Source organism: Trichoderma harzianum (genome assembly GCF_003025095.1).
Source record: "Trichoderma harzianum CBS 226.95 unplaced genomic scaffold M431scaffold_5, whole genome shotgun sequence".
Classification (NCBI taxonomy): domain Eukaryota; kingdom Fungi; phylum Ascomycota; class Sordariomycetes; order Hypocreales; family Hypocreaceae; genus Trichoderma; species Trichoderma harzianum.
In genome coordinates, this window is record NW_020209253.1 from 2544175 (window position 1) to 2561607 (window position 17433).

General features: G+C 52.7%; 6 protein-coding genes across 6 annotated transcripts; 3 read left to right on the forward strand and 3 right to left on the reverse strand.

The window, feature by feature from the left end:
• Positions 1-2061: 2061 nt before the first annotated feature.
• On the reverse strand, positions 2062-4440 carry M431DRAFT_83555 (hypothetical protein; the record flags this gene model as incomplete). Its single annotated transcript, XM_024923320.1, has 2 exons — positions 2062-2162; positions 2235-4440. 2 exons carry the CDS (start codon positions 4438-4440, stop codon positions 2062-2064), a joined length of 2307 nt encoding a protein of 768 aa, XP_024775828.1.
• Positions 4441-7360: 2920 nt separating this feature from the next.
• Positions 7361-8385, forward strand: M431DRAFT_419154 (hypothetical protein). Its single transcript, XM_024915000.1, has one exon. The coding sequence runs from the start codon at positions 7792-7794 to the stop codon at positions 8125-8127; it is 336 nt and encodes a 111-aa protein (XP_024775829.1). The 5' UTR covers positions 7361-7791; the 3' UTR covers positions 8128-8385.
• A 1730-nt stretch (positions 8386-10115) lies between these two features.
• On the forward strand, positions 10116-11823 carry M431DRAFT_82682 (hypothetical protein; the record flags this gene model as incomplete). Its single annotated transcript, XM_024923202.1, has 5 exons — positions 10116-10720; positions 10783-10910; positions 10994-11111; positions 11194-11499; positions 11571-11823. 5 exons carry the CDS (start codon positions 10116-10118, stop codon positions 11821-11823), a joined length of 1410 nt encoding a protein of 469 aa, XP_024775830.1.
• Positions 11824-12877: 1054 nt separating this feature from the next.
• On the forward strand, positions 12878-13350 carry M431DRAFT_507805 (hypothetical protein). Its single transcript, XM_024919016.1, has one exon. The coding sequence runs from the start codon at positions 12883-12885 to the stop codon at positions 13234-13236; it is 354 nt and encodes a 117-aa protein (XP_024775831.1). The 5' UTR covers positions 12878-12882; the 3' UTR covers positions 13237-13350.
• A 2127-nt stretch (positions 13351-15477) lies between these two features.
• On the reverse strand, positions 15478-16044 carry M431DRAFT_419367 (hypothetical protein). The gene has a single exon (XM_024915002.1). It carries the CDS (start codon positions 15919-15921, stop codon positions 15595-15597), a length of 327 nt encoding a protein of 108 aa, XP_024775832.1. The 5' UTR covers positions 15922-16044; the 3' UTR covers positions 15478-15594.
• M431DRAFT_419366 (hypothetical protein) lies at positions 16045-16840 on the reverse strand. Its single transcript, XM_024915001.1, has one exon. The coding sequence runs from the start codon at positions 16582-16584 to the stop codon at positions 16168-16170; it is 417 nt and encodes a 138-aa protein (XP_024775833.1). The 5' UTR covers positions 16585-16840; the 3' UTR covers positions 16045-16167.
• Positions 16841-17433: the final 593 nt, after the last annotated feature.

The following is a 17433-nucleotide window of genomic DNA, read 5'->3' on the forward strand; positions in this document are numbered from 1 at the left end:
CTGTCAGGATCACGAGAGAGTGCATCAAAAGCAGAGCAGGTGCACGAGCACACGAAGGCACCTCTCTCCTGGCCGCCAGGTGGCAGCATTAATAGGTATCATACTGAGATTCTTCTCTTCCTTGTCCAATGTAGGCTTGCAGTCTTCTTCTCAATTACACTTCAAAACACCGCCCCTCCCAAGATGTTTTGAAACATATTCAAGGATCTCATTCTACCCCTCCACACATAATTACATTGGCAATGAACATATCAGACTGTAGGACCTGACACTTTCGGTTCGTCTTCAGGACCATTCTCTTTCTTCACTATGACTCGGCACTATTCTTCCCTTGGCCGTCTTTTCTTCATTCAAGTACTTACTCATTGATTGCACTTAATCTCTTACCTCATTCAAAGATATGTTCCGCAGTCAATTTGACACGTCTTCAAATTTACCGCCACCCAAAAAGACCTTACATCGAAAAGAACGGAGCTTGACTTCTCCTTCTGCACTACACAGTGCTGCCACAAAATCCCTAAGTTAAAGGGTAGAGTGTATCTCACCAGAAATGAAAATATAATTAAATTTAGTTATTTTCCAATTTCATTTCTTGTACGCCAAAGGAATCTTGTCGTTTCTGGCGGGCTGGTAAATAAGTCTCATTGATATGTAGGGTAGGTCACCGAACCTCTAGAATCCGCCCCTCCACCAACAAAATTTGGAGAATTAGATGATCTATTCAATTAACAGGTACCCATGCTATTTCTCCCATATTTTACAATTTAACCTCAAAAGGCAACATCATACAATGTCAATATAGAAGGCCACCTTTTCGACAACTATCTAGTGTATTTAAGTTCCATAACACGGTTCTAAACAAGTGCTCTCATCCAGCGTCCCACAATAGGTAGCCCGAGATGTTCTCTAGCACTGTACTATCAAACGACTGCATTCCAGGGAAGAATAATCACTCAGCTGTTTGTACACATCCCTATGGTGCTAAGTAATTAGCTGCGTCTGCAGAGTAAAATATTTCAGGAATAGTTCTAATCTCACCACATCATGCACACCGCTTCCCGCATGCTTCTCCGATGAAGCCGGCTTACTGAAAGAAACACGGCCTCTCTTTTTCAGTACCTACGCCCTTATCTTTCTTGATAGCAATTAAGTCTTTCAAGAAGTGGTTATCTTATCTCCAACTTCAACTCTGTACTCGGTATATCAAGTGCTCGGTGAAGGAATCGGAAGCAAAGCTACCACAAAGCCTAGCTCGGGCGTGTGGCGGTGGAGCAACTCTGCCCATGGCAAGGCAAGGCTGTGTGGGCTTACTCACATAAACAAATGTGAATCACTGGTCAAGGCAATCATCATTAGGAGAAACAGTTGCTTCCATTAACAATAGTCAAAGCCGTTTTTTATTCGTGGCATTCCCAGCCATCGCACCCAACTGCCTAACTGGTCAAGGCATCATGTCAAATCATCCCGCTCCATCCAAGGCCAGGTCAATAGCCGTGGCCCAAGGCGCCTAAATACCATGCATGTTCGTCTATGCTGCATAACCACTCGTCTGTAGATCCCATAACACTACATCATGCAACATGATCCCATAACGAACATAACCGAGAGTGTCCACCTCTCCGCCGCAAAAAAGCAAAAAAATCAAATCGCAAATCGCAAATTCCCGTGTTGAAAGATGAGCTGCCCGATGGAGTAAAACCAAAAGTGTAAAGATAGATAGAGATAGGGATGAAAGGAGAGGTCTTCTTCTTCAAGTCATACATTCGTGGAAGAAAGTCATATCAAGCTCGTTAGACATTCCGCAATACCGTCGTGTTGTGTATGGCGGCGGTCAACCAATGAAGAGAATAGAAACGCTAAGGTGAAGTAGATGGCGAGCTCAGAAGTCGTCCTCAAAGATTTATGCAGAGAATCTTATCACAACGCCGTCGCTGAATGACCGTAAAAGATTCATGTAAAAAGAAAGTCGTGAAGGAAATGATGGTGACGAGCGCGTCTACTAGAGCCTGTCCCATACATGACAAGGAAAATTGAAACAAACAAACAATCAGAAACCCTCTATTAGTTAGCCCGAATAACAAGCTTCGACAAGAACTTGTTTGAAAGCGAATCAAAATCATAGCGGTCAAACTTGGCTTCTCTCCGAGTTCGCAAGTAAGCCTCTGAAAGGTTTCGTTAGCATACCGTACCACTCACGTAACCATGTTTGATGGAGCACAGGTGTGCAAACTTACCATGCTTGATGACATGTTGTCGCACCTCGGTCATAGCATCACAGACGGCGACATTGTTGTGAAGCAGGTGGCCGTGCTCACGGGTGTCCCAGTCGGTGAAGGCTGGGAGCTTCTGAGAGATGGCGTGGAAGAGGCCCACAATAACACCGACAGGGGTGGTTTCCATGTCGTTGCAGAATTTGTTCACCGCCACAGGGTCAGGGACGCGGTAGTGGCAGTCAAACTGCATCTCTTCCCACACAGCCAGGAGGATGGAAGCCAGGAGGAAGATGGTGGGCCAGTTCTTCATCTTCTCGCCGCTGTAGACACCGGAGTAGAGAGCAGAGAGCTCCTCCAGGATGTCCTTCTGAAGCTCGCGCCACATGTCAGCCAGAGCACACTTAATCTGGAAGTTGATCATGACAGGCGCAACGGTGCGGCCGTAGTACTTGGAGTCTTCATCGTCGATCTGGCCGTCAAGCGGCATCTCGGATCCCTGGCTCTCAACCATGGTGATGTGCATAGTCAAGTTGTAAGCAAGGACCAACTTAAGGGCCTTTCGGATGACAGGCATCTTCTCCTTGACATAGTAACGGTGAGCAGTCTTGAGGATCTCGGTGATGAAGGGAGTGCCCTCAAAGTGATCGTCAATGAAGTCCTCAAAGGGGCCCTCAATGTGCTTGTCGAGATACTCAGAAAGAGCATCAATGCGGATACCCTCAGCGCCGACGTCAAGCTTCTCAGTACGAGTCTCAAAGTCAATCGTGTCGTTGGTGGTGACATACGACTCGACCCACTCGACGGAGAAGCAACTGTCATCGGCAACGTAGACCTCACGAACCATGACAGGCAGGGCAAAGCCATAGCCGTGGGTGATCCACATGAGTGTCTCCTTTTGAGCAAAGCCCTTGACGTTGTAGACAGATACTCCACGGTCCATGTGCCTCTCATAGTCGGCCTTCCAGTCCTTCATAAAGTAACCAATGTCCTTGATGTCAATTCGAGTGCAGGGAACTTGCCAGAGACGAGCGTGGGATGGCTGGCATCCAGCGCAGGGTTCTCCCTTATCGCAAGTCTTCTTAAGGAATTTGCATCGCAGGCAAGCACGAAGCTTTCTTATCTCGCTGGCTTGCTTTCGCTGCTCTGGCAAAAGAGGACCCTTTCTGCGGCCAACCTTCTTCTCGACAGATCCATCCTTCTTTCCGTTGGAAATGCGCCTGACGACGGTCTTGGGCGTCTTGGCAATTGGGCTCTTGCGAATGCCCGTGCCCGCGCTCCTCCTTGAGGTGGTGCTAGACGAAGAGGGAGACACTGAACCTGCTCCACTGCCGGGGCTGTGGCGGGTGGAGGACTCGCCCTTGATGGAGACCGGGGCAGCTACCGTGGTAGGGCTGTGGTTGTGGCTATGGCTATGGCTATGGCCGTTGTCATGGCTGTGGTGGTGACCGTCTGCAGAATAGCAATTCCGGTGTCCGTTGTGGTTGTCCGCCTGGCCATCAGAGTCTGGTGAGAAAGGCGAATAAGGGAAGGGGGGGATTTCCTCGAAGCTACCGACCTCGACCGAGTTGCCACCGTCTGAAGAATCAGAGTTGGTCCGCAGATGAAGTGTCTGCGAGGGGTTGAAGATGGCGGCACTTGGGGTGGGCTGAAATAGCTCATGGCCAGGATGTCCCCAGTCTACCATTGCCCACCCATCGCCGGATGATGAAGATGGTAATGAGAGGACCTCAAGATACGTTCCAGTGGGTGAATTGCTGCCAACAGTGGGCAGACCATCGAGCTGCAGAGTATTTTGAAAGTCTTGCCAATTTCCCATTCCTGCGCCTCCCCAGTGCATTGCGTGTGCGGTGTCATCCAAGGCAGGCATCGAGCTGAAGGGCGACTCAAGAAGATGGGTCTGCAAGGCAGCCTGAGTCGTCGCCGGGAGATATTCGAGAGGGTGGTATCCGGGAAAGGCATTGAAGTTCAACAGCGTAGATTCCTGGATGTAATGTGACAAGTCGTGAGCGGGCAAAGTCTGATGCTGCGCAGCGGAAGCCGCCTGTTGCTGATGATGGTGAAGAGCCCAGTCGGTTAGCGGGTTCGTGTGTTGCTGGTAGGGCGAGTGCTGCAGCGGCGAGTGCTGGCTGTGAGGGCTGGACATGTGTGAGAGAGGCGAGTTTGGGTGGTATTCCTCGGGGGAGCTGCCTCGAGCTCCCGGAGGCGAGTTGTGAGCGTTGGCGTTCATGTCGATAGGAAGATTCCAAGAACCAGTGACGAGGTTGGATGCAGGCCCTGGACTCGAGTGAGCTGTGGTTGTGGTTGAGTAGCTATACGCAGCAGCCCGGTCCCGCTGGTGCTGTTCAAAGGTCAGATCGAGTAAGGCATCGCCCCCGCCGTTGACATTGTAGTCGAGGGTCATTCTGGGAGAGAAGAGGAGAGGAACAGTCAAGCGTTCCGCTTGGATGCGAGCAAAGGGCGTATTGTATGAAGTTGAGCCGATGACACCGCTCTTTCGTGATGTTGGCAGTGGCACGCTCGGTGCGTTGAGGGATGATCGGGATTACGGCGGGGAGAGATGGGAAAAAGGAAGAGAAGGGAAGCGTCCGGGGTGCGAAGAGAAACGAAACGGTTTGCTGCAGGCCAGCTGGATAAGGCGCTACGGGACGCTCTTTTTCTTTTCTTGGGTGCCTAGACGAACAGCCGCTGGCAGGTTCCGGCGCCCAGACAAGACAGACAGTTAGTCAGTGCAAGCAAGCAAAGCAGTGCTACCGTGGTGGTGCTACTGTGCTGTGCGGTGGTCTGTACAGTTCAGACAGTCTGGCAAGGTGGTGGTGGATGGATGGATGGGATTGAGGAGATGGATGGACGTTGGAGTGGGTGGTCGGCGGGTTGGCATGATTTGGAGGCATCGCGAGCGGGGGCTTGAAGAGGCGGTGAGCTCAGTCGCCCAGCCCCGGGCCGGGACGAGCAGCCAATGGGCGCCGCCAAGGCACATCTGCAGCTGCACAGGTGTGGGGCAGCCGGCCGGCGATCCAGCGAGGGCCACAGCGAGGGCCCCAGGGAGCCACAGAGGGTCACAGCGGGCCACAGAAGGGCCACAGAGGGGGACAGAGCGCTACAGGGCCACGGCGCAGACCCCAGGGCCCAATCGGAGCCAAACAATGCACTGTGTCGCCGCCAGGACAGTATGACTTGGCCACGTCCGAGCGACAATGGCGCCATTTGCTGCTCGCTTCGCCCGCACCGCGCACAGTGTCGGAGCGCGCTGCCCGCACGTATCGGAGCAGGAGGGGCATCGGGGCGAGACACCGCAGGAGAGAAAGGATCCGAGGGGTCCTTGCTACATACATGCACTCGACCAGGACAAGGAGGCTATCATCATGCTGGTCATGATACTAACACTGCTACACTACGATACTAGCAGCCGTTTACAGCTCTCGCTCGTCTGTGCTTCGTGCCACCGTGCGACAAGGCCCAGCCATGGCTTGACTCTTCCCTCTGCTAGCCTAACTTAATCTAGCGGAGATCCCGTCGTTTACTGTCCACGGCCTCGATGGAACGCCAGACGAAGCATCGCCGCGAAAACCATCGCCAGAAGAAGCGACTGCAGTAGCATCGTTTTTGGCTGCGCAGAAACGGAGCGAAGTCCGGCATCATGACTCTCTAGTACTGGCTATTTGCACTGTCCCAATGCCGTCATTCGGCGCACACCAAGGAACGGCGTTTCATTCCGGAGTCCTTCGTCTCTGCCCTCTGCCAGATCTGGGCTGCCACGTCTTTGGCACGTTTCCAAATACGAACAAACGCCTCACACTGCACATGCGCTCCGTACGATACGTACATACGAGTGCTACTTCAGACAGCACATCGTATATATTGCCCCCGTGGTCCAACTAGTACTACACGATTCGAGCGAGCCACATCAAGCTCCGGCGTCCCCCCCACCAGACTCCCTGGTCAAGGTTCCATTGCAGCAAGGGTTCATCGGAAAAGTAAGAAGAGAAAAGTGTAAAAAAAATCAAATGTGAGAAAAAATGTGAGAGCGAGGCCTGAGTGGATACACGGCGGCGCTGTTTGCCTTCGCAGCAGATTCGTTTCGGCTTCTGGACAGGGTGATTCCCCAGCTTGACGAGCGTGTAGCTCATGATACTGACCTAGAATCCAATAGCATCCCGCCATGGGTCAACCAAAACACAAGAAATCAAGAACGAGCGCCTCCCTCGATTCAGGCGGCGGCTTGCAACCCTGGTTGGCCGCCCCATCCGTCCCCAGAGTCCCGGGAGCCCCCTCGTACACATGCCATCCTATAACTCGCTGGCCGTCGCCGCCGCTGATGCATTGCCCGTCGAGCTGCGCATAGGAGTGATGCGCTGTCATTTTGTGGCGTGCACACCAAAGCAGCTAAGGCTCCAGCTAAACCCTTATCACCGATCATCCATGGATGGCCAGACTCGATAGATCTGCTGCTCTGCTTCTGCTACGTGTAATGCGGGCGGCACGAATCGAGTGCGTGCGTTCCGTGGCACCGTCGTTCGGACGGAAAGCATTGATCCTTTTTCCTTTTTGCCACGGTCCTCGCCATAGCCGCCAGCCAGTCGGGCAGCGTGATGCAACAATGGCCGAACCCAACCTTTGCAAAATCTTGTGTACGGAGTACTCATACAGTACATACATGCATGCATGGGAAGCAGGGTGCCGAGACACTCTGCCCTGTAATACCTACTAACACACATTTGCTCGATACATGGACGGCGGACATCTGAGCCAAGCCAATCCCCCAGCCTCGCCTCCCTTGCCTAAAGCCGTTTAAGCTACACAATGCCTGGGCTGGGAGAACATTGCATCCGAGACATACATATTCCTCTACAGTGAGGCTTGCAGGAATGATGTGCGCCCAAGCAGAATCCAGCTAGATCGGTATTCACCTACACTTTTGCGATCGATCATCATTGAGATATGCATGCGGGTGTCCCATGTGCCTTTAGAGTGCTTGATCTCTTTTGCTGCATCGGGTTAACTCTGGCTGTGGGCATTGGCCGGACCATTGCACAAAAGTAGAGACTCGGGACTTATTTAAAAAGGCAAGGGAGGATTGGCGTATTGGCCTTCGGATAGATACCGTCCTCCCCGTCAGTCTGTTGGCCCGCTTGACGATGCAGGAAGCAGGCCTATTCGACCGAGTATCTGCCCAGCAAATGGTGAGCTGCCAGTAGTACGAGACCGGAAGAAAGCTGCTGACCTGGCCCTCGGTGACGGCCGAATCAGATGCTTGATCCTTTCAGTCAGTCTTCATCATCATGAGACCGCACTTAGGCTTGGAGTATTCTATATTTACGAGTACATCAAACATTCAAGGGCTCTCTCCATTCCATACCCCAGCCACTCGACTTACATTAGCTAAGCGACGTAACAACACTACCGACGGCTAGTCTCAACACCAACATCTGAGCCTCACCTCGCCATCTGGGTCCGCTAGCCGATGAAAATTTATACTCCGTAACGCCGTTGCCGATAGAGCTCCATACGAGTACATGAACAACACGCTGAGTCGCGGTACGCGCTGCTCTACTAGTGCTAGCAATTGTCATGCATTTGCATGGCTCCAAACGGGCAGCTTCTTGTTGCGTGGACGGCCACTCCTCGCCTGATTTTTTGCCATTCCTCGACTGCCGCAACCGCTCCGCTGCCCAACCGCCATGGCATGGCCCCCTGCTACAGCATTACCCCATGGCCTACCCTGCTTTTTTCTCTCTCTCTTAGCTGCAGCGCGTGTTCAAACGTGCTCTGTTTGGGCAGACTGTACCGCTCGATCTCGTACTATTTTCGCTGCGATGCTCTGCTAGCAGGCACCCCTGGAAGACCCATCGCCAGCCACCGGAGTCAGGAAGGTCAGAGCGCTACGCCAAACCTCGCCGTGGGCAAAGAGCATTGAGATGACCCGCCGAGATACTTTGAGCCGGACGCAGTGCTAAACAACTGGCCAACAAAGACTCGAAGAGTGCGGAAATGCCTTCCTCGGCGAACGTGTTCCGGCCCAACCCCGCCTCAGGCTGTTGATGTGTGTTACATCCTGCCCTCGGTTGTCTGAGACACAAGATCACATTACCCACTTTGGAAGATCTGGGAGGACCAAGGCAAAAGAGAAGCCCGCCAAGAGCCGAGGAGGGCCCTTGCACCGCCGACGACAGTACTCCGTACTTGGCGGCGCGTGATACCATGCTCCCACGGTCATGATATACTGCTTATCACTCGTGCCAAATGCTTGATTGAAGGGTCTGCCCATATTGATATGCCACGATGTTGATCAACAGACCCTGTTCCGTCCTGTCTGCGGCGGACGTCTCCCGATGCGAAAGTTTATTGGCAGAGCTGTTTGTGCATGATCATGTTCTCAGAACCCTCTACGACTCACCCAGCGTTTAACAGGGCTCTTAATCCATGACATTCCATGAGTTATTCTAGACTACAACTACAGGTCCGAGTATGGTCATCAGTTCAGGGGAGCTCTGGTATATCCCAGCCCTGGCCATTAGACTTTGAATCCTGCATAATATCAGGGTCTTGTCAGCACGAACAAGATCGGAGGATATTGTCTCCTGAGAATCATGATTTCTGACACCGGAACCCTTGAGGATTAATCGGCCGAGAAGCTGTTTTGCCCCGCTGAATCATGACTCGAGACCCGGTTGTCAACTGCCATCTGCCATCCATCCAAGCGAAGTGTCATCGTGCGACTCGGCGAACGGGACGCCTCATCGTACAAAGCAGCAGAGTAATCCGGATGTGTCCGGGCCTCGGTGGAGAGACAGTCAGCTCGTAGATGGAAGATGCAGACTGGTCTTCTAGAAGTATTGCTAGTAGCGGACCATGGCCTACGGAGTACTGAGACTAGGATCTTCTACTCTGTAAGCTGTAGGACTACGATTGCCGATGAGTAGTAGCACCGAATGACAGGCATCGCCGCTCTTACTTCCCAGCTGACTGGTTAGTCAATAACCAGGCCTTGGTATCAACTTCTAGATGGTAGTATCAACAGGGGATGTCCTGTCCAAACATGAAACGGGCATCGGTGATTAGTTTTACATCAATGTGTATGAAACAGGCGAAGATACTGTAACAGGCAACATGGCAAGAGAATAGGCAACTCATTAACAGCCACAGCCCCTGGAAATGTTGCTTCTTCCGGAGAAAACGAAAGATTTCGGAGGTAATGACGAGGCTGTAAGAAGACTCAAAGAGGCGCAACCTGAATAGGTCTCCTCAGATCTAGGGTTACAGCCATGTCCCGAATAGCTCAGGCAAATCTCGTTTGAATGCCATTCAAGGGATCGCCACTAACGATTAAACTCTAAAGGCTAAAGCCACAACATGGTTCAACAATATGTTTCAGTTTCGTTTATAATCAATGAATCCTTGAACCCGTTAGCCAGAGCCCTCAGCGGCGTAATGATGGCGCAACTGGAGAATGTATTTGCAGACCAACGTTGCCTGGTTCCAGCCAATTCGGGCAGATCAACAACATCATTCCCAATGTCTAGCCGCTTGTATTCAGCCTCGGCAGAGCTAGGACGTTGGGTTGAGGATTAGAGCCCATCTAACAACGCTTGCACCAGAAAGTGGGTGTCGCAGAGAGAGGGGGCGCTAAATTGCTATCCGGGATATTGCCGGCAACAATAGTTTGGCTACGACTTCCTCTTCCCATTGTTCTGTTACGGCCTGACCATTTAGTTGATACTGAGTGTACCGTTCACGGGCTGATTGTCAATAGCTCCCAAGCACAAGCAAGGTGGGAGGATGAGCGGGGTTGACATCTGCTGTCCTGCTAAAAAGATGACAAGGCCCTGAGTCCACATGATGAAATCTCGAGCAACTTTACGAAACCGTCCTCGAGTAATCTTTAGGCATCATCTGAGAAACAACATGGCCGCAGCCGTGGAACAACAGCCAGGCCCAGCGGCGCATGGCGTACACCAAGACGCGTCTGATTCACCCGTGCCTAGTCTTTTCACGCAACCTCCTGTGATTCGCGATGCGCTGGAGACGGACTCATCTCATATCCAGGATGAAACCGTCGAGGAGGTTCTACCCTTCCTGACTGGCAAAGAACACCGCTACCTCAACTCCCATGGCATCCCTCGCCTGGACAAGGAACGGCATGCAAGGTTCCTAACAAAGCAGCTAGGAGTGCTGCCGAGCGCATACGTGGGAGCGGATCCAAGCCGGCCGTGGATATTCTACTGGTGCCTGAATGCCCTGTCTCTCCTTGGTGAGGATGTTGAGCCTTATCGCGCCAAGCTGGTCGAGACAGTGCGTCCGATACAAAACGAAACAGGTGGATTCGGAGGGGGTTTTGGCCAGGCCTCACACCTCGCCACCACGTATGCAGTTGTTCTTGCGCTGGCACTGGTTGGTGGGGACGAAGCGTTCGAGGTGGTTGACAGGAGAAGCATGTGGAAGTGGTTGTGCCAACTAAAGCAGCCGGATGGTGGGTTCCAGATGGCTGTCGGGGGCGAGGAGGATGTCAGGTATGTCTTTGATCGGCACGCCCACGCTGTGATACCAGGCTCTTAACTGACGTCTCGCTCAGGGGGGCCTACTGTGCGGCTGTTGTGGTTTCGTTGCTCAACTTGCCCTTGAACCTGTCGCCCGAATCTCCTGCGTATGCCGCCGGCCACACTGATCTCTTTAGTGGGCTGGGTGAATGGGTACGGCTGTGTAAGTTGTCTCTCCCCGTACATGTCTTTTTTCCGACCATCCCGTCTTGATTGCCGCTCTGTCTAACAAGAATGAGAATCCAGGCCAGACGTACGAGGGAGGCGTGTCAGCAAAGCATGGGATCGAGGCGCATGGCGCATACGCCTTTTGTGCTCTAGGATGTCTCTCAATTATTGATTCCCCACACCGAAGCGTTAGACGGTAAGTGTCTCAATCTAGGGTGCTGTCTATTGACGCAGTGCCATGAGAGCTTTGCATTCTGACCCGTTCCCCGGCGCGGTAGGTACATGGATGTGCCACGTCTTATCTCTTGGCTCTCATCTCGCCAGTATGCTCCAGAAGGTGGCTTTTCAGGCCGCACGAACAAGCTTGTCGACGGCTGTTATAGCCACTGGGTTGGCGGATGTTGGCCCCTGATCGAGGCCAGTCTGAGCGGGCCTGAGGGGCCGACAGCTGGCCCTGCAGGTCGCCCGCTCGAAGCCACCGATGCAGACGACAGCTTGTTCAGCCGAAATGGCTTGATTCGATACATCCTTTGCTGCTGTCAAGACATGTCTAAGAGGGGTGGACTAAGGGACAAACCTAGCAAGTGGGTGCTCCCTTTCTCAGGGCGAGACTTTGCAGAGCAATCACACTGATGCCTTAATTTTTTTTCCACAGGTACTCGGACGCGTATCACTCATGCTACGTTCTATCCGGCCTCAGCTCCGCACAAACCAAGTGGCGTTTGATTGCCTCTCGTGCCGATGAAACCCTTCTCGGAGACGATCGCTGGGAGGCGTCACCTCACACGAATGGAGTCCAAATCTTTGACGAAGAAGACCGGATTGCGACCACCCATCCCGTTTATGCGATCCCTCAACACAGAGTCGACGAGATTCGAAATTACTTCCTGTCGAAGGAGAGCTTCTAATTGTAATGGGGTAAAAAGTGGTTATTCGATATTACATAGCAGACACTGCTTACCCGGTCTAGCGGAGCAATCAAAGAGCACTAACCCAATATTTGTCCAGTCATTTGTTCTCTACCAAGCCGTTGAGAAAGCATGCACTCGCGCACGATAAGGGTTAACCACATGCTATAATCACGTGTCCCTCAGGGGCTTAGATACAGTCCTTGATGTTGAGTCGTTGAAGCGAGGACGTGTTGAGATGGCAGACGAGTGGGTCGAGCGATGGCCGCCAATAGCACTATGCTACGACGCACTACCAGCAGCAGAAGCAGCAGAAGCAGCAGTACTATCCGATCCTTCGAGGGACAGGACGGTGAAAAGTGTTTCTCGTGGCCGATCCGACCGCCTAGCCGTGGATTGATGAAATCCGCCACCGCTTGATTAATTCTCCTTGTCTTCTTATTCTCCTTGGTTGACGGCTCACCAGCTGGCGGCACTGCAAGGAAACCAACATGTACTTGAATCAATTATGAGCATAGCAACATATTTTTATCCCGGACTATGATTCCAGCGGCTCGCTTCGAATGGAAGGACCCACGATCTTCCACACACGTGAAAAGTGATCCAAAGGTGGCATCTGAATGCTGTACAAGTAGCTCGGGCTTATGCCTTCGCGAAGCAGGCCGTCTGGGGTGGCTATCCCGAAGCAGCACGAAGTACGGTGCAAGGCTCCTCGTTTGGACGGCCGTGCATTGCATGTACGGAGTCCTCCGTGCTAGTGCTCGTTCCCCACACTCTTTTACCCGTCAAGGGTATGGTCTGCCAAGTCTTCAAGCTTCTGTTTGTAGCAAGTTGTCTTTTTTTGCCCTCCGGCTGTCTGTGCGACGTTCCCAGATGCCCCGATCATGCCCAAGGCGGAGTGTAACCTGTACAAGACGGCTTACAAAATTGAATATGTACGAGTACTACTTGTAAGTTGGAGCTATAAGTGATATTCCTTTATCCTGTGTCTACAAGAGGATGATGCCAACACGCAGCTGCCCGCCCGCCGACAGATTCCGGAGCACTAGTTGAAGAAGCATGTCTCGGATGAAGACTCATGGGAGGGGGGCTGCCTTGCGCCACACCGCATTCGCAGTTCTGCACATCATCGCCAGACCAAGGGTGGGTTACTCTGTATCGAGGGCTGATATTCTTGGACAGATTCATGTCGGCATGGATGCGAGGACGTACCGCATCCCGCCCGATGCGTCCGCAGACAGCCGTTGCGTGGGTTGGGACAACACCTGTTTCCTCACATCACCAGGAGTCATACAACTCCTGTTGGATATATTCTCTGGGCGATCCCTTCTGCTCTGCTGGATTGAAGCCATACCTCCTAGTCCAGCAGGGAGAGGCCGGTTACGAATGATAGATACGGAGTACATGGCATGAATCCATTAGTTGCCGCGGAGTTACCCCGACCCTCCAAAAGACTCAATATTCCAGCAAGCGTCGCCCTTGATCATCAACCGATTGCGCCGTACATATGCACTCTTTTAATGTAAGAAGAGGCAACAAAATGTCTTTCTTCTTCTTTTTCTGTCAAAATGGCACAGGTCTCACGCACACGCCCCCTCCGCTTATAGGGCCGCATATCATGCGGCCGCCTTACATGGCCAGCCTGCTTTTATTCCGTACACTTGCACAAGTCAACTCTCTGAGAATTTGCACAGGCGTTTGGATTTTCCTCTGCATACGGCGGCGAGTCACAGAATGAAAGGAGGGGAATCAAGTTTATCACTTCCCCTCTGAGGAGGAGGTATGAGCGAAGAAGCAGCCCTTCGGACAAGACTGTGGCAAACATCTTGAAGCCATATCAGAAGACTAACAGCTGGCTCTCTCTCTCTCGCATCTCTTCTCCCACCCCCAATATTAGTATCAAGCCGCCTGTTCGCGGTCTTTCCTCTGCCGATGCATTGGAGCCGCCCGCTCAGGAGGTACCTGTCGGCTTACATCCCATCGTTCACCCGCCACCAAGGGACCGGGATTGAGGGAGGTGGAAGTGGGCATTTGCATGATGTGGATCGCCGTGTTTTTTTTTTTCTTTGCCACAGAGTTTTCTCTTGTTTTCTATCCTTCTTTTTTCCCGGCTTTTGACCTGGCTCTGCAGGGACCTCCTCCCTTGATTATCCGGTCTGATGGGCTCATGCTGCTGCATAGGGGTTACACGAAGCAAGGAGGAAGGCGTCCTTTGCAGACAACGACGCTTCTGGCCTAGGCCCTGTATAAAACGCTGCGTCTTACCAAGTACGTGTATGACTCAACTCATGTCCGCCGGCATACGCTGAGGAAGCACGAAAGCCATCGGAGATGTCAAAGCAGTGCTGCCAAAAGGCCTTGCCATTGCCTGGATATACAGTACTAATGTAGTGAGGCTGCTGCAAGTGGCATGAGTCCATATTAATGGCTCACCCGTTAGTAATGCCCTAGCACTGCTAGGTACTGCTAGGTATTTCTGCGACCCGCAGGAACATGTACCAGGTACCTTGCTGTCTGAGTTCCGATAGGTCAGCTTCAGCGATTGCTCCCAAAGGGCAGGAGCTATCCCTGCTTGACCGCTGGCATGGGCCTTTTTGACGTAGCAAAGCAGGGAGTACTTTGTACATGGGCATTGACACGGTACCTTACCATCTTTGTAGACTGGAATGTAAAAATCCAACGTACCTTACACGCTTGCCCTCACCATGCCGTGGCCTGGGTCAAGTCAACTTCACCACTCCGTACATACGAAGACGTGGAGAAGATGCATGCTTGTGCCTTTTACTCGTCCGGAATACCGCTGCATCCCATTTAGCCATGTTGAGGCAAAGGCAAAGGCAAGGGCAGGCCATCGAGAGGCGGCGCTGCCTGTCTGACGATACGACGGCCGAGGTGACGGCGATACCGCCTCACGGATGCATTGGTTGCAGTCTCGTCTGCTCCAATGCCCTTCTCCCTCGGTAGGGACGACAGCACGCGTCTACACGGCATTGGCCATAATCATCCAACCTCTGCCGAGTGGTCAACGCCCATCTGCCTCGTGCCCATCCCATCGCGGCCGCACCAGGTCGCTGGGACCAACGGCCGGATCCGAATCGCCAGCGATTGGCCTCCAGGGCACCCCGTAAAAAAAGAAACAAGACATTTTCCCACCAGAGACCCGGCCACTCAGTGCCATCAAGTTGGCGCTACGGAGCAAAGGGACTTTGCTTTTGACTTCACCTGGCAAGCTAGCTAGCGGAACTCTTAGGCGAACGATGAGAGGTGTTTCGGTGCCAAGAGCTGTCCAATTGTCGAATCACAAGCTCTGGCCGGCGATCCGCCCACCAGCTACGCTTGTGCTAGGCAAGGCGTCAAACCCCCTTTGCTCTTTGCCATGCTTTTTTTAGCATCCTCCATCACACATATCACAATGGATAGCAAATGGTATTTTCCGAGTTTCGCAGCAGACGCAACGGATCTTTACCCCAGACCAAAGTGTCATCCAGCGTGGGTGGCGTCTCCTCCTCGTGTGGTTCCGTTCCTGGGCGACGACTGAGGACGGACGGGGCTTTTTTCATCAGCAATTGACAAGCAGGTCAAGAAGAAACCGCTGCCGAAAGTGGCCCCCCTGGTCTCGGTACTACAAGAGGAAGCACTACTCCTACTCCTGCTGCTTCGTACATACTCGTACATACAATCGGTGCTACCTCTACCGGGCACGCAGCGGGCTTCCTGTCATCCATCCTCGCCCACAATTCCCAATGGTATACTACTTACAAGAGCTCTGCGTCAGCGCTCGGGCCTCCGCGCATGTGAGGATGACTGAGGGTGTCGCTGTCCCAGTACTATTGCACAGAAGCCGGGACACAAGTGTGCAAGCCACCGAGCACGAGTACTTGTACATGGCACCTTGGGGCAGCTTCGACGAACCGTTCGCTGCGTGTGTTTGCTTAATATCAACCGGCGGCACTGCCAGCTCATCGTTGCATGCGGCCTTTTAAACCCCCCCTCCTCACAAAGAGACTTAAAGAGGGTCAAAGGGTCCGAGGGCGTCTGCCTCATACTTGGCTGCCTTGCGCCCCCCTCTTCGCAGATCTGTCCAATCAATCGGGCCATCTTCACCGTAATTGTCACTATTGTTCTATGTCAAGTCTGGAACCCTGTGTGCAACGACGACGACACACCGTGTGCGCGCTTGGGAGGTCGAGGCAGGCATGGGAGAATCCGTACGAGAACTCACATACATGATACAGATACAATGGATGTGAGCAATATTATGTTACAGCTCGAGAGCCGCTGGATGGTTCTCTCGAACCGGGATCACCTTGCGTCCAACCTTTGGCCCACTATTCGCCAGTCCAGCTACTGCGACGCTAAAGAGATTAGACCTTGCGATGCAATGACCTGGGAGTATGGAGCACGGAGTATGTTTATCACTAAAACTTTGTGCGCTCTTGGTCTGCTCACTTTCATGCAAGTGGTTGCAGTTTCGCGCCTCTTCACCGACGTCTGAAAGCACCGACGAGGACCTCCCCTTTCTACCTCGGCCTGCAATCCGAGCAGCTTTAGGAAATAGCCTCCGTTAAGCGTCTCTTCATGGCGCCAGGACCACTGGCACTCTGCCAGATTTGCCCAAGTGCAGCTGGGGGGGGAGGTTGTTAGCATGTCGTCTCGGTGCCAATCACCCGGTATGTACCAAAGGGATATAGCCTCTGTCTTTGCTGGCACGGTACAGATGAAGCACAGCAAGGCCGGCGTTACGTATGTGTGACGGCTCATCCCAAGATTTGTGAACGCACACGCTTCCTCCTACCGACGATCGAAGCCACCACCGACTAACCTGGAGTGAACCAATCCAACCAAACAGCTGCGCGAGCTGACCACCAATGCCTAGGGATGTGAGCACGACTGAAAGATGTGTCCATGCCCGCCAAGCAGCATGTGTGTGTTCCAATCGTGCACATATTCTATTCGTGCAAATCCAATGGGTGCAATTGGAGCATTCATCCTGCTTTTCCCACTGGGGCTGTAACAAGTTCGTGCTGTAGACCAAGTTCATGTTACCAGTCACGGTGTATGCTCTGCACCCAAGGTCACCGACAATACACAGATATCTGCACAAGGCGCCATCTGTGGGATCCTGCTGTGCATTAGCGGCCGCCAAAGCATAGATCTCGGAAGGATATTCTTGGGTGATGGTGGTTACCAGGCGATACGTTTTCTCCCAGCTATATGGCGTCGTGTGGCTGGGCTGGCTCTCTCCTAAGCGATGTTTTACAGTACTTGTCGTTCCTTATCACCAACATTTACGAAGTAGATGTGGTGATATGTTGTTCTCTGTGGTCCAGTTGAGGATCGTCAAAGCTGCCATTGGCCCCTCTCTCCCCTTCTCAAATTTTCTTTTGCCACCACCCCCGTTGGCCAATTCAGGACGAACGAGGGGGAGCCCTTGCCCATCCAGTATTGCAGTTGATGATTTTCTTGCTGTCGATTGATTAATCGTTCGTGCGACCTCAATTGAACATGGCCGAAGCGCCAAACATGGGTCCCCGCCGCAGAGACAGGGGATTGGGCGCCTAGAGAAGCGACCCTTCCGGCGGCCAGAACGGCCGACATTACCTGTAGGAA